Below are 15,720 nucleotides of genomic sequence, written 5' to 3' on the forward strand. Positions count from 1 at the left end.
TCTGAGTGGGATACATGTGGCCTGAACACAAGCCAGCATGCCCAAAGCATCGCGCACCGCTCCCCGCGGCACATGGGACTTCTTAGTTATCTGGAGAGTGGCAGGCTCCAGCCTCTCCCAGATGGCTGCACTTTAGAAGAACTTCAAAAATTTCTTCTGACACAGATCACCCCTGTGTCTGGGTCGATTGCTTATATTCCCCCAAGTGTCAAGATGGGATATCCATCCAAGGAGTCTGCTGATCAAAGGCACAGATTTTAATAGGCACTTTCTGAATGTACAAATAATCATCAGAGTCCCCAAATACTTTCTTAAAATGGAGATGCGCTTCAGCTCTGTGTGGCTGGGAATAACTGGAAACAACACCGCTGCCACGCTGGCCAGACCAACAGTGTCTTCTTCCTAGAGAACCTACAGAACAGGATCAACAGCGTCTAAACCACAGCTCCAGCTCAGACAAGCGATGGGAGGGCTGACATGATCATCACTCCCAGTCAGTCACTTCAAAATGTCATCCCTTAACCAGTGGCCTTTCTTTCTCCACTGTCCCTCCTCAGTGTAGCTGCATCTCATACTACATCCTTTCTTCATCAAGTGTGAGTACTTACTGTGGCTATTAGTGATGTATCAAGCTGTAGCCATCAACTGTGGCGTAATCGGGCTCACCTGAAACACAAAGCACAAAAAAATTAGGTCTGCTCATGAGAGTGCTCATTACAAGACTTTACACAAGACAGAAACACCACGCGCTGGCCACCCATGTTAAAGGGACGGGAGGCAAGGGTGAATGAGACTCAAAGAGATGACTTGATTTGCCAAAGAGCCAAAGCAGGACCTCATTTTACCAAGCCCTGCTGCAGTATCCCATCACTGGAGAGGCACTGGGAATGATATAGCTCATGCTGCTGAAGCAGAGAATGGCAAACTGCAAAGACTGGTGGGATCCCACGCTTAGACATCCTTCAGCTTCAAAAATGCCTACAACGCAGGGCTTTAATCAGAACTTCTCCTGGGTGACACCTTGCCTCCAAAGTCAGCGCCCACCTTCCCAGCATCTTTCAGCGGGGACCAGAATTACAGCAGGAGCTTCACCTAAAGCAATCCCTTCAGAGAGCTAAAGCTCATGACCTGACGGGGAAGAGCAAGAGCAGAGAGATCCTCTGTGGGACCAGAAGCCCCATAAAGCAAGTAACTCACCTGGAGCGCTGGCCGGGGTGGGTAGAGGTCCCCTCCTGCACAGAAGAAAACACAGAGCTGAGGATCTGCATGGCCATGGGACTCCCATTGCCCTGGCTCTACGCTCCTAAGATGCCCACCAAGAGCTGGCAGGAGGGCAAGAGGTTTGGCCAGCCTGGGCTTTATGGAGACCCGGTACCAAGGCATGTCATGGTGGGTTCACCACCAATAGCCAGCTTGGCAAACACAGGAATTGAAGCTGATACAGTGGGTGAGAGGAAAAAGTAGCCAAAAAGCGCTAAGTTGGGGAAACATTCACAAGTGAGCCTCAGGGCATGACTTTTTAGATGCCTTTGCCCAGAGTGAGACATCAGGAAGCCATAATTGCACATGACTCCTCTCCCAGTGTAACAGCCAAAGCGGCACACTCATCTTTAGCAATAGTCTTTAATAGCCCTGAATCCTCATCTGCTCGCCGGCAGAAGCATCTTTCACCCTGTCCTCCCTGCCCAGCTTCTGTCCTGGGGGAGTCAATTCAGCTTTGCTGTTCCTCCCTCTACCCACGCACACTTTTAACTGATTCATCTCTCCTCAGATAGACAGACCACATGGAGAATCATGCAAGAAAGCCCTCCTGGTATCAAAGGCTGCTGTAGAAGGGAGTTCAGATAGTTCCCAGAGACAGTAAGACATGAAAATCACTATTCCACAGGCTGCCTTGCTTTTCTGCTGTCTGAGCACCACAGCCCCTCACCTCCATGCAAAGGACTTCTGGAATAGGCTTGGTACAAGAAAAAATGAGCAAACCCTCACCTCAAGCACTGTCACAATAAGATTCCCTGCCATGAGAAGGGAGAAATGACCCCAAAAGGGGGAGCAAAAACCTCTGACTGGGCTTGAGGGGGTCCTTGAATAGCTTATAGTAGGCAGCACACTGGCATAATTCCTGCTGTGAAAAGTGATGGACTACATAGCGTGGGAAATATTTTCCTCTAATACTCACAGGTCAAGCCTCCAATAGACTGAAAGTAACAAAATACGCTTTTTTTGGCAGGAGAGCATAATTTGCAATAGCAATTGCTATTGTACATGTTATACGCCTTACCTTGATATAGGTACAGGAACCGGACTTCTCACAGGAGTTGCATTTCTCTGTGTATTATAGTAGTTTTCATAAACAACAGGAGCTAGGAAGAGTTAACAGTAGTAAAGTACAGACCTTTTATAAGCATAAACTACTTGTCAACACCAACAGTCAGCTGCTAAGTCTTTCCTCTCTCTGGGAAAGTGCCTGATCTTCAGGGGCTGGTGATAAGTGGCAGAGACTACTGCTGCATGCCAGTTAATGAAAGGAGGAATGTTGCAAAATCAATGGGTTTGCATCCAAAATGATGCTGATCAGAGCAGCAGCTCTATGAGGAGTACAAGGAAGTCAGCACTACTTTGTGAGATTGTACTGAGCTCTTACCTGGGGCCAAACTTCCAGTTTTGCGTAAATTTACAAAAAAATCAATATCCTTCTCAATGCTGCACAGTTCTAAACTCTTGCGGATTTCCTCATATTTCTGCCAAAGGGAAAGAAAAAGCATTTCTATACATCAGGTCAAAAACCAAGAGGGTTTTTTCCAATGATTTATCACACATGGGGTGAAAGTCCAATGTTCACCAAGGACACAAGCTTCAATGGCCAGGGAATCATAGACTCATTGAATGGTTTAGGTTGGAAGGGACTTTTAAAGGTCATCTAGTCCAACCCCCCTGCCACGAGCAGGGACATCTTCCACTAGATCAGGTTGCTCAGAGCCCCGACCAACCTGACCTGGAATGTTCCCAGGGATGGGGCATCCACCACCTCTTTGGGCAACCTCTTCCAGTGTTTCACCACCCTCAAAAAATGTGGGAATCACAGAGGGAACCTCATCTGCAAGAGCTCTGGCCAAAACTTTCTGCCTGCACACTCATGTTGGTGTCTGGTGGCCCATCAAAGGCCACAGCCCAACTCAGACATAACACAGCTCAGTGCACAGGAAAGCAAATCGGGCTCTGCTTTCCAAACAGAAAAATGAAGGTATGGAGAAACCTTCATGTGACGTACCTCATCATTCTGGACACAGTCCTGGGAGAGCTGGTTGACATGAAGCCAGAGGGCGTTGCGGAAGTAGTTGATCCGCTCGCACTCCTGAGTCTCAAAGAACTGAAACGACACAGACAAAACGGCCCTAACATCTTTAAAACGAGAGCAAATCTCTTTTATCCTGATCGTTTCTCATCCCCAAGTGCCACCTCAAAGACGACTATCCTCAGCGAGGAGCAGGTGGTTTTGGTCTTCTGCAGGAAACGTGGAAACTACGAGTCCTCCAGCTCATCCAGAGGAGAAATCATCCCTCTATGCAACCAGGTATTTCAAAGATGAGTGTTAAGCTCTGGAAGGTCTGCAGGACTGATGTGGAAGGGGTCGCTCGGCACACCGCTACCTCTGGGGAGACCAAGCCAGCTTCCTAAAGGCAGTGCATGTTCCCTAGGTACCCCACGGTCCTGCGGTCCCAGCTCACTTCCCTCCCACAGGTACAGAGCAATAAAAAAGCACTGGGGATGTATGAAAGAAGAGGTGCATTGACTGGTTGGTCTTCTCCCTCTTTCCTGCCCAGCCCTTTTCCAAGCAAGTTTAAACCCAAGTAATTTGAAATCTGCTGTCTGGTGTACCTCAATTTCACGTGCCTTTACACATTTCCATGAAAGATAACCTTTCATCCCAAGTGTAAGTATACACTAGTTATCAGTTATGACCTTTGCAACACACCGAGGGGAAAACCTCCAAGTGATCCATCTGTGGAAGTGAAACTACTGCTTCCCACACCCCACCATCAGAGAGGTTTTTGGAGACCCCAGACCTCAAAAGCACACCAGCACTGAGACACCAACGCACACCACACAAAACAGACAGCAAATTCCATTTTAAAAGGAAAAAGTAAAATAGAGCCCTGAGGAGAGATAGCTTGGGAAGGGATTGGCACGACTGGGAATGGGAAGACCTTTTGCAAGCTTGCAGCAGACCTGGGATAAAACCTGCATCTCTGTAGTCCCTGTCCATCCCTTGGTCACAGATCACAGGCCAGCAGCAAAGCAGCTGCACTGTCCTCTCGCCACCAGCTCTGGACTTCCCCAGCAGGTGCTAGAAATCCTTGCTAGACCATTTTGCTATGAGACAGTCTGCTTTAGGCTGAGCTAACCACTCAGAGGGGTTCCCTCACTACCACGCGGTCCGTGAGATACAAGGTGAAGGGCTCCTGGTGCATGGAGATGGCTTCAACCAGCCTGTGTCCCCAGCCTGCCACCAGCCTCTGCTGCAAAGTCATTTAAAGTCTTTCAGAGTTTCAGAGTCTGCTGGGTGCAGCTATAGCACATATTGGCCTTGAGTCGCCGGGCGTGCAGAGGTGACCATGACTGTGACTGTTCAAGATGATGGCCACACCAAACGTGCAGGAAGGTAATGGGCAAGAATGTCACTACTTAATGCACTGACTCTGTCAATTTTAAAAGGCGTTGGAAGAAAAAAAATTAAAAAAAGAGTAGAAACCTCGAACTAGTGGGACATTGAATCCAGAAGCCAAGCATGAGACACACGCAGGGTTGGCTGCAACACCTGCCAGAGGAATACAGAGAAGGCAAACCTGCACCGTCCCTGATCACCACAGCAAGGGGACAGACATCCAGAGGACCACACTGCCACATGAAGGCCTTTTAGGGCATTTACCTCGCAAGCTTTGATGTGTTCTTTCTGCCATTCTTCCCGGATCTTCTCCAGTGTGGTAACGCTCTGCTGGTAACTCCTGTCTGTGAGAGAAATCACACTGTCATCTGATTAACATTAATTAAAAAACCCCTTCACTAGAAGGTAATATGTGAAACCTGAAAAGGCTGGGATGGCTGGGAGAAAGGAGCAGTAATGCTTGAGCTTGGCTATGGGTGGGCACAGCAAGGGGACGCAGATTTGGGCAGCAAGGCGGAGGGTTGTGCCATGGGAGCAGCCTTGGTGGGGCCATGCAGGCTTCTCCAGGGCAGGAACCCACCTCCGGTATCTTGGGCACGTGTTTTTGAGGATCTGTGCCTGACCCAAGAGCTGGAGCTCACCTGAGAGCCATGCCCCACGAAACGCTCCCCTCGCCCTCCAAACGCCACCATTTCCACACTCACCAGAGTCCTCCAGAGCCGATTTTGTCTGAGCCAGCTTCAGGAACAGCTGCCAAAAATGGGAGAGAAAAGAATGGTAGAGGAGAGCCCTGGCGCATCAACAACGGCACTGCAGCCCAACCAGGGAACATCACCAGCCCTCCCGTCTCACCCCAAAGCAGGGAAAAGAGGCATGGGGCAGGAAAGCTGCGAGAAGAGACACCCCTTTCTCCCCCTGCCCCACGGCCACCCCTCTCTCCGTACCTTCTCCTGCTGCTTCTGTGTCACCAGGTTTGCGTTGCGATGCACAGCCTGTTCCGCCTCGTCCTTATCCCTGCAGCGCTGCTCGTAGAGCCGCTTGGCCTAGGAGAGCCACCGAACAGGGCAGGAGCGTGTCAGCGAGCAACGAGATACAAAATACAGCTCACGCGGGAGGCTTTTGGGGAAAGCACAGACTACGAGTGAGGAGGCAGAGATGCAGGCTGCGGAGCAGGGGACAGCACGCAAGGTCCCGGGTACCCAACTGCTTGGGCAAAACCGACCTCACAAGACAAGCTCCTCTTCACTCAAGATGAAAAGCTCATGGCAATCGAGTCCATGACGTCTAAATCACTCATATCCAACCCTGCACGGCTACTGCCAGCCACATCCCTCGCATACCCTTCAGTTTTGCTGAGCACGCCCTGCACACCACTCACGCAGACACAGTGTAGGGACTTGGAGCAGAGGAGGAAGACCTTCGCGTTTATGTCTGCCCCAGCGCCACGTGTGTGCATGTTAGCAGCATTAACCCATACGGCAAGAAACAGCAGCACGTTTGCTTTACCTCCATGGTCTTCTTGTACTGCAAATTCCTATTTTTGTGAATCGCCTCCATTATCAGCTCTATCTGTGAAAACAACAGACCCAGAGTCAGCATGTCACTGACCATCAACACTCCAGGATGAACTACATGGTTTAGGAAAGGAAAAGGCACGGACCAGATTGAGATGGGTTTATGGACCTTCTTCTACCCAAAGCATGTTCACAAACCCATCCGAGACATTCATCTTTCTATGCTTCTATCTAAGCCTTCACTTGTGTATGCAAAGGAGCTCTACAAATGAAATCCTACCAATACATACTACTCTATCGTCTCCATAGTGTCTGGCAAAATTGAGAAGCCCACTGCCCTCTGCTAGGTTCAAACCAGCCCCTGGTTCTAGCAGTTTTCCCTCATTTTCCAGACAAAGGAATCTCAAGCCAAAAGAAGTTAAAAGGCTTACCAAATTTAGCAGACTGTATGGAGATCATACAGCACTATATTGGGGCTGGTTCTGTTTAATATCTTTATCAATGCTCTGGATGAGAGGATCGAAGGTACCCTCAGTAAGTTTGCAGACAACACCAGGTTGGGCGGGAGCGTGGATCTGCTGGAGGGTAGGGAGGCTCTGCAGAGGGATCTGGACAGGCTGGATCGATGGGCTGAGGCCAATCGTATGAAGTTCAACAAGGCTCAGTGCCAGGTCCTGAACTTGGGTCACAACAACCCCATGCAGCGCTACAGGCTTGGGGAAGAGTGGCTGGAAAGCTGCCTGGTGGAAAAGGACCTGGGGGTGCTGGTCGACAGCCGGCTGAATATGAGCCAGCAGTGTGCCCAGGTGGCCAAGAAGGGCAACAGCATCCTGGCTTGTGTCAGAAATGGTGTGGCCAGCAGGACTAGGGAAGGGATCGTCCCCCCGTACTCAGCACTGGTGAGGCTGCACCTCAAATCCTGTCTTCATTTTTGGGTCCCTCACTATGGGAAAGACACTGAGGTGCTGGAGCGTGTCCAGAGAAGGGCAACGAAGCTGGTGAAGGGTCTGGAGCACAAGTCCTGTGAGGAGCGGCTGAGGGAACTGGGGTTGTTTAGCCTGGAGAAAAGGCGGCTGAGGGGAGACCTTATCGCTCTACAACTACCTGAAAGGAGGTTGGAGCGAGGTGGGGGTCGGTCTCTGCTCCCAAGTAAGAAGTGATAGGATGAGAGGAAACGGCCTCAAGTTGTGCCAGAGGAGGTTTAGATGGGATATTAGGAAAAATTTCTTCACTTGGACCAGGCTGCCCAGGGAAGTGGTGGAGTCACCATCCCTGGAGGTATTTAAAAGACGTGTAGATGTGGTGCTTAGGGACGTGGTTTAGTGGTGAACTTGGCAGTGCTAGGTTAACGGTTGGACTTGATGATCTTAAAGGTCTTTTCCAACCTAAACGATTCTATGATTCTCTATATATATGCTTTAAAAACATTCCTGGCTGAGGCTGGAATCCCTGGAGCTGACCCCCTCCTATCACTGACCCCAAAAAGCACCCAAAGGAGAAGACGCAGCAGCAAGAAGAAGGAAGTCGGAGGTTGCCGCAGGGTTCACCGACACGGTTGCGACACGTAGGAAGGAGCTCAGGACTTCCCGGCAGCAGCAGGCACCAGGGGCACAGAGGGGCATGGTGGGACACACCGCCCGGAGCAGCCCATCGCCAGGGCAGGATTGACACCCTGCGGTGAAGAAGCATGCTCCCGCGGTGCCTGACCTTTTTCCGATGCAGTTTTTGCTTTTCCCTGAAGTCCTCCATTTTCTTTGCTTCCTCCCGAAGGATTTGCGCCAGCTGGATGTGACCTTGTCCCACATTGTCTACTTCTGCAAAGAAAAAAATTTAAAAATATATATATATATTGCTAAAAAGACTCTGTTGCTCAAGTCAGCTGTTGTAGCTGACATCAAACAGACCCCAGATCATACATCCCCTTGCAGAAACATATAAAAGCAGCGGCACTTTTGAAGCAGCCTCCAAGCAGCGCTTGCCTATGTAAGGATCAGTCCTGCTGGGGCCTGCCCTTCAGTTTAGGAAAACTCATATCAAGAGAGGTTGTTCAAACAAGCACAGTCACATCTCCCCCTCACCCAGATGAATTCAGGCACATTTCAACACATCGCAGCCTGAAGGAGCTGTCTGAAGGAAGCATCGCCCCAGGCTAGCACGCAACCAACTTGGGGCACAGAAAAATTAACGCTAAAAAAATCTCAGGCTCATCTTGCTGAAGGTGAGCGGCCACACCATGAACCACCACACCAGCAAGCTCATCTAGGGAGCTAAGCCAAACCGTAGCTCACGATTCAACCCCCAGAGCTGTTTCAAACCCACAGCTATTAATAGTCAGGTGCTGCGAGGGCAGAACCTCGTTAGGGAGGTCCACCAAGGGACGGGACAGCAGATGAACGTGGCTTGGGGCAGAGGGTGGACTCAGCACAGGGTAGCAGTGTTAGGCCTCCAGGTACGGGTGCTGGCTACCTGTACCCCGGCAGGCTGTGACATATGGCAATGAAGGGACAATGTAAGGTGGCCAAAGCGTCATCTTTTAGATGCTCCAATCAGAATCATAGAATCGTTTAGGTTGGAAAAGACCTTTAAGGTCATCCAGTCCAACCATTAACCTAGCACTGCCAAGTCCACCACTAAACCATGTCCCTAAGCACCACATCTACGCATCTTTTAGATACCTCCAGGGATGGTGACTCCACCAATTCTCCAGGCAGCCTGGTCCAATGCTTGACAACCCTTTCGGTGAAGAAATCTTTCCTAATATCCCATCTAAACCTCCCCTGGCGCAACTTGAGGCCATTTACTATTGTCCTATTGCTTGTTATTTGTGAGAAGAGACCAACTCCAACCTCCTTTCAGGTAGTTGTAGAGGGCAATGAGGTCTCCCCTCAGCCTCCTTTTCTCCAGACTAAACAACCCCAGTTCCCTCAGCCGCTCCTCGTAAGACTTGTGCTCCAGACCCTTCACCAGCTTCGTTGCCCATCTCTGGACACGCTCCAGCACCTCAATGTCTGTCTTGTAGTGAGGGACCCAAAACTGAACACAGAATTTGAGGTGCGAATTACTGCATATGCGTGTGAAGAGGGCAAGGCGAGCAAGTCCAACAAACTCCAGATGAGCTTCCCATGCATAGCTTCTGATGTACAACACGAGCACGACCTCTAAGCTGCAGCCCACCCCAAAAGCCCAAGAGATCCCCAAAAGGACACCCTGTGGGTCCACTCTCCCACCCATGCCCTGGAGCACTTGGCCCCAAGCCCCGCTGGGATAAGCTGGGCCAGGAAGACAGCCTGTGCCTGACTACAGCATTGCACAGGTTTAGAGAGAGGTTCCTCTGCTATTTTCTTCCCAAGCAGTTGCCTGCAGGCTTTGGTGTTGCCAAGTGTCCTGACAAACACGAAGAATTACTTACGTTGCTTGAAAACATCCAGGGATCTCTTCAGCGTGCTGAAAAACACAGGCAGATCTTTAAAAAGAGTGGGAAAGCACCGCCAGGCACAGGCATCAGCAGAGCACCCTTCCCAAACCAGGTAGCAAGTCCCTCAATGCCAGCCAAAGCAGCTCGAAGCAGGTTTATTTACCCTCTTTACACCTCCAGCTTTTTCCCTCTCAGCAAGTATAACACAGCTCACTTGGTCTGAGGTCTACTTTTCATCTTCCTGAACATTGGACGCTATTAAAAATTCTGAGTTTCATAACAAGTATTTCATGCAACCTCCTAAAAGTATCATTTCAGACATATGAACACCTTCTACATGGTGCATTGGCCAGTGGCTGGAAACGTAGGGAACTTTTCTCCCTATTAACATTGTACCATAAAGATTTTGGAAACATTTTATGTGACATCTCAGTATAAAACTGTAAATAAATGATCAGAGAATATCAGACCGGGCATGTATAAAATACAGAAACAAAGAAGGAAGCAGATGGTGTCAAGTGTTACTGGGAAAATGGAGACCCACTCACAGAGCCAACCACAGCAGCCACAGCAACGCTGCAGGGTGGTAACATGCTGGGCTTTCAAGATTTGTTTGGTTTGAGTCAAGGAAGTACCTGTACTTCCCTCTGGCCAGAAAAACAAGGTCTCATGATCCTCGACCGTCTGCTGAACCACCAGCCCACATCTCGCCTGAGCATCTGTGGTGCTTTGGTCAGTCTACAGCTGGTGGGAACTTGGTGGAGTCCGACTCATTTTTTGGTGAAGGCCAACCCAACTATGCACCGTTCATTCACAAGACCAATTTCAGATCATCGTCTGGCAGCATCCCAATCACAGTTCAACACTGTTCTATCTCTCACAGCCTCCTTCCTTCTCCTCCTCCCTCATTGCTCCAAGTAAGGACACCCATAAAAGCAAAACACACGCAGGAGTGGGAACTTACTTCAGTTCTGTCTGCCCGCAGGGCTTCTTCTTCGACAAATTAATGAGCTCTTTGCCATATTTTTCTTCTATAATTGCCCTGTTGAGGAGAGAGAGAAATGAGAGGAAGTTCTTATTTCAGAAACTGATATGTGTTTGCAGCAGAGGCCAAAACCCACTCTTAACACCCTCCCTACCTTCTGACCTGCTGCAAACCAACTGTGGACGGTTGGCTGAAGGCAGACTGTTGTTTGCAGTTACCCAACAGCCTTTCTAGTGAAAACGCTTTGTTTTGTTGTGTCTGGGGTCCTGATGCGTTGCCCTCCCCATCTCCCCATGGCCAACGGGTGCAAGGACCACCTCTGCAGGAGATGGAGGACTAAGCAGCCAGTGCAGCTGGTGGCTAAATGCAACCAGGTGAGTCACTCAAGTAGTTTTTAACTCAGTTTCTGATGGGAAAAAGGCTTGTGCAATCACACGTTTTCAGTCCGTCCACACAAAGTACTTTTGAAGGTGCTTTGGCTGATTTAAACCAAATGTGACAGAAGGGAGTCGGCACCTCAAAGACCACTCAGCCACCGTACACGCACCCCAAAGCTCAGCTGGGCTATTTCAGCTTTTCAGGACTTTTTAAAATGAGGCAATAGGTACTCTTTCCTGCCCGTCTGTGGTCCTTAGGGAAAACACCTGAAGAAGAGGCCACATCTTGTAAGGTAACGTAAATAACACCTTTGAGAGATCGTATTGTCCTTCCCTCTTGGAAGAAAGAGGGAGGGGGGAAAGAAAGCTTATGTGTTGCAGCCTAAGAACAACCAGCTCTCTGCAGTTGCTTTGAACTCTGTACAGACAACCAGGGCTGGACTTGCTTGGTCAAATGTAGGGTATCTCCATCTGGGCAAGCCGCCCTAGCTGTCTGCAGTCAGTGGAGAGAAACTAGTACTGCTAGAGGCTTGGATTAGAAGGTCTACTGGGTGAAATAAATAACTTCCTAAAATGCCTGTATCTCTAACACAGATGCAGATGCTGATGCTGTTGATTTTTAGAGTTTGGCAGTTGGGTTCACCCAACTTAACTCTTTAAAAACTTGAAAAGCTTGTAGGGAAATGGAAGAAATAAAGATTATAAATTATTTTTTTTCCTCTGTCTAACAATATTCCCATGAACTTCCTTCTGAGACAAAGCATCAAATCCAACAGGCATGTTCTCCATAGCTGGGACCACGTAACAGCTATGCTGTACATGGAGAACCGGGCCATGTTCAGAGAGGGGTACCAGTAGCAAGTCCAGGTCCAGGCTCTAATCTCCTCCTGGCTAGACACATCGGTGGGAACCTACACCTCCTTCAACAGCAAAGAGGAACAGGGCACAGGGTGTGGAGGAGGCTTTTGGTACTCTCCCCGTTGTCACGGACGAGTGGGACATGGTTCTCAGGGTTCAGCAGATGGTTCCTCGGGCAGCTGGAAAGCCCAAATTTTCCCGGAACGTGGGATTACAGCCTAGACAGATGTAGGTGTATTACACACTTCTAAATGCAGGTTCTCCCCTTTCTTCCTCCCCATTACATTTGCTCCAGGCTGTTTTGTACCAAGTCTTGTATTCAGAGGTTTGTTTTCTCCAGTTCTCAATACCAAAATGACATTAATTCAGGGTTGTTCTGCAGCACTATTCATATTTAGCCATTGATAACCAGGTGAACCATAAAGTCAAAATACATGGCCAGACCATCTCAGTTGTGCCTTTTTAGCCACAGAACCTATACTTAGGTCATATCCTCCAATTAAGAAATGCACTATCTAATGCTACTACTTCTTTTTAACATAAAATCTGTGGGCTGTCCATAATGTACAAAGATAAATTCAGTACAAAGCTGTGCCTCTCCTGTGCCAAGGTCTTCACCTGATCTTCTGCAAGCTGAACTTCATGGGAGAGCGTGTGGCCTGGGCAGGCCACCAACAGCTGCAAACACATCAGTACAGATGTCTGGCAACATGTAAAACTGAATTATTAAGCTGCTTCTGATTCCTCTTTCTTTTTACTAGACAGTTCAAAATATGAGCATCAAGCTCTGGGCACCGTCGCTGCCTCGCAGCTGAGGATTCCTGGGCATGGACTTCATACCACAGCACCAGCTGTGCAAGGAAAGGAAGGTGTAAGAAAACAAGTTCCTCATCAGTCAAAAATCAAAGGTGTTCTAACATAGTGGACAGCTAAACGTGACACAAACCAAACTGGGAATACAAGGAGCAGAAATAGTGCCACCGCCTCACTTCCCAGGTTCAACCCAATCCGTTTTCAGAGGCAGCTCCATACCTTTCCTTCAGAAAGTCTTCAAACTCCTTGCAGTTCTTCCTGCCATCATTCAGATGTTGAATGATGCTGTCGTAGCCAACTGTGCTTGTCAGATCTGTACTCTGAAAACAGAAGAACAGCAGTCATATCCTCATCAGTGCAGTCATTTGCACAAGCAATGGCTCAGCTGGGAGCAAATGGGCAAGTCCGTCTTTATGAAATAAGATTTTTTTTTTTTCTTTTAGGAGTGGGAGAGGCTCCAGAATGAGAACAACGGTGGCAGTCTGGGACAAGGCACTTCCATAAATTTCAGAAAACAGAAGAGCTCAGTCTTACCATATCCTATTTGCTCCCCCCTGACCTAAGTACAGCTGGCCCCACAGCACATGGCATGTCCTCCTAGGAGCTTAGCTGTCAGCTCTAACTTAATGAAATCAAACGCCATAAACCCTCCAAGTCTCTAGATACAGCCCATCTTACTACTGTTCTTCCCAGTTTCTGCAGACATGGAGATGCATCTTGGTTAGGGTTGACTTGCACTGTTCGGGGCATCACCCTCACATCTGGTTGTAGGAGCCTACATCTGGGCTGGAGGTGAATTTATCAGACCTTTCTGCACAGGATGGCTGAGCTGTGGGCTTTTCTCGCTGCCCTCACCGTAAGGTATGGAGGCACCCAACGACTGCTGCTGCAACAGCCTTCTCTTTGGCCTTGCAAAAAGCAACACTGTCCCACACATCAATTCAAAACACCACTGTAAAGATCATTTCCCTAAGTGCCAGGTCGTCCCCCACCACTGCTGTATGCTCTTCAACACATCACACAGGGCTAGCTTCTTCACAAAACATCACAGCCATGGAGAGGTCCTGCCTCCACCACCCACGGGGCCAAGTCCCATCTTCCAACCCAGGGCTCTCAGCCCCACAGTGCACTCACAATTCCCATAGAATTCTGAAAGATCAGTGCTTTCCTTCAAATTACTTCTTAAAAACATATATTGTACTGATGCTTATTAAAAAAAAACCAACAAAAAAGAAAGATACAGGCAGCAATGATGTAGGTGGGCTAGGATGAAGGTTGACTAACTCTCCCCCATTCTTTCCTCATACCCATGCCTGGAATCACCTTATGACAAAAAATGGGGTTTTGCCCTATGACTGTTGAAGATTTACCACCCTGGAGACCACTTAAGAGCAGGGCTGCTAAGTGCTACGATAATACAAAGAGGTGCTCTGACCATGACCTCTCCTTCTCTGGAAGAAGCCTGAAGCGGATGGAGGCAGCTGAGCAGAAGGTGCTACTTGTCGTCTTCTGCAAAGAGGACAAGTCGGTGTTGTACGGAACAGCACATACGGGAGCAAAAAATACAGGGAAAGAGGCTGCAGAAAGGAAGCAATGGTAGGAGCAGTTACGAAACTCAGGGAAAGGAAGGAAAAGCCACAAAGAGTTATTAAGAAGCTTGAAGAGGAATAACGGCAGAACGGAGAGATTCAGGAAATGGTTGGAAGCCAGGGTGAGAGTACACCAAGAACTGGCGTGAAAGCGTGGGCAGCAGAAGGGTGGATTTCTTGGGAGTTCGTACCTGGTGCAAGAAATGAGGAGAAACAGGGCTGCTATTTGTGATAAATGAAGGGTTTAATTATGTGGATTTCCCCTAAGGAGTCAAGGACTTGAATGTCAGTGGCCAGAAAGCAAGAAGTAAAGCGGAGACCTGGTGGAGTGGGACCTGCAGGAAATCCACGGTTATCCCAGATCAGCTTTGCTCCGTCCGTGGCAAGCACGGGAAGAGAGAACCGTGGAGCGGGACCTAAGCAGAAACCAAAACAGCTTCTGTTTCTTTACAAAGGACAAACGTTTCTCCAAAACAGGCTTATTACTGATAAACCCACAACCAGTTCTCAGTTTGTGTCGCGTCTTTGCTAATCGGGTCTGTGAAAAAGGAAACACGCTTGCACTGAAGTCAGTCTTTGTGGCAGTTGCAAAACACAAGAACATCCTAACTTGACTTCCTATCCCCGGTTTCAAAGGAAATAAAATGGAAGCAGAGAACAACTCTCGGTCGCTGCAAGCCCATGCAGGACGGAGCGATCAGACCCACATTGCTGCGTGTCAGGGGGCACCTGAAGGCTCCTGCACCCCACTCTGCTGCCTGGGACACTCGGGATCACTGCGCCAGGCAGAAAAATTGGGAGCATCCATCAAAAATGTGCAGTAAGCTCTTTATTTTATCACTCTTCCTCCTCCAGTAGAAGGATTTAACTCCAGCATGTATATATATCCTAAGCGCCCAAGGCTGGACCAGACCTCACAGTGCAAGGTGTTATATGAAACATGAGAGGTAACAGAGACGGTGGAGATTTCCAAAAAGAGCTGCTTCCAGGCAAGAGGAGCTCCTGGTCCAGAAGGAGCCGGGTAGGGTTGTATGCTGTGAAACCAGCCTTCGCAGCACCCTTCTGGGCAGATGTTGGCACGGGAAGAATAAAAAGGACCAGCACGAGTGCCCGTGGGATGTCCCAAAGGCAGGAAGAGGAAAGGCAACACAGCAAGCCCAGAGCCATGGGCACAGAGGACAAGATGTAAAGACATAATAAACTAAGCCAAAGACGGGTCTGGAGGATGGGGAGTTGCGCCAAGCCTTCCCCAACCAGAAGGATGTAGGAGGACGAGCATCTCTCCTCCCACCCTGCAGCGTGTGGCTGTCCTGGTCCTCCCCACTGGGCAGAGCTCTGACCCCATGTGCTATTTAGAGGACAACCCATGGAAACTACAACCAGATGACTTCAAGGTGACAAAGCAGCAGCTGATGTTTCCCAAGCCCGTGGGCTCAGCAGGACGTGCCCCCTCCCCCCCCCCCACTCCAAACCCCCCCTCCCGATTCTGCTGCAACCCTCCTC

At 49.2% G+C, this 15,720-nt stretch overlaps 1 protein-coding gene across 2 annotated transcripts in view; it reads right to left on the minus strand.

Annotated features, from left to right (window-relative positions):
• Window positions 1-253: 253 nt before the first annotated feature.
• PSTPIP2 (proline-serine-threonine phosphatase interacting protein 2) overlaps window positions 254-15,720 on the minus strand; it is a 20,562-nt gene continuing 5,095 nt past the window's right edge. The window contains exons 2-15 of one of the 2 annotated variants that reach the window (XM_010582972.1): window positions 12,848-12,948; window positions 10,560-10,637; window positions 9,590-9,624; window positions 7,888-7,994; window positions 6,173-6,235; window positions 5,611-5,709; window positions 5,371-5,416; window positions 4,931-5,010; window positions 3,272-3,370; window positions 2,645-2,741; window positions 2,282-2,363; window positions 1,198-1,232; window positions 609-666; window positions 254-411 (exon numbers count right to left, since the gene is read on the minus strand). In XM_010582972.1, coding sequence (XP_010581274.1) covers window positions 617-666; window positions 1,198-1,232; window positions 2,282-2,363; window positions 2,645-2,741; window positions 3,272-3,370; window positions 4,931-5,010; window positions 5,371-5,416; window positions 5,611-5,709; window positions 6,173-6,235; window positions 7,888-7,994; window positions 9,590-9,624; window positions 10,560-10,637; window positions 12,848-12,948 — 972 coding nt within the window. In that variant the 3' untranslated portion in view covers window positions 254-411; window positions 609-616. Of the gene's footprint in view, window positions 412-531; window positions 667-1,197; window positions 1,233-2,281; window positions 2,364-2,644; window positions 2,742-3,271; window positions 3,371-4,930; window positions 5,011-5,370; window positions 5,417-5,610; window positions 5,710-6,172; window positions 6,236-7,887; window positions 7,995-9,589; window positions 9,625-10,559; window positions 10,638-12,847; window positions 12,949-15,720 lie in introns of those variants that run through there. The other variant, XM_010582971.1, reaches the window with a different exon arrangement.

Source organism: Haliaeetus leucocephalus, unplaced genomic scaffold (assembly GCF_000737465.1).
Source record: "Haliaeetus leucocephalus isolate CR32 unplaced genomic scaffold, Haliaeetus_leucocephalus-4.0 Scaffold866, whole genome shotgun sequence".
Taxonomy (NCBI): Eukaryota; Metazoa; Chordata; class Aves; order Accipitriformes; family Accipitridae; genus Haliaeetus; species Haliaeetus leucocephalus.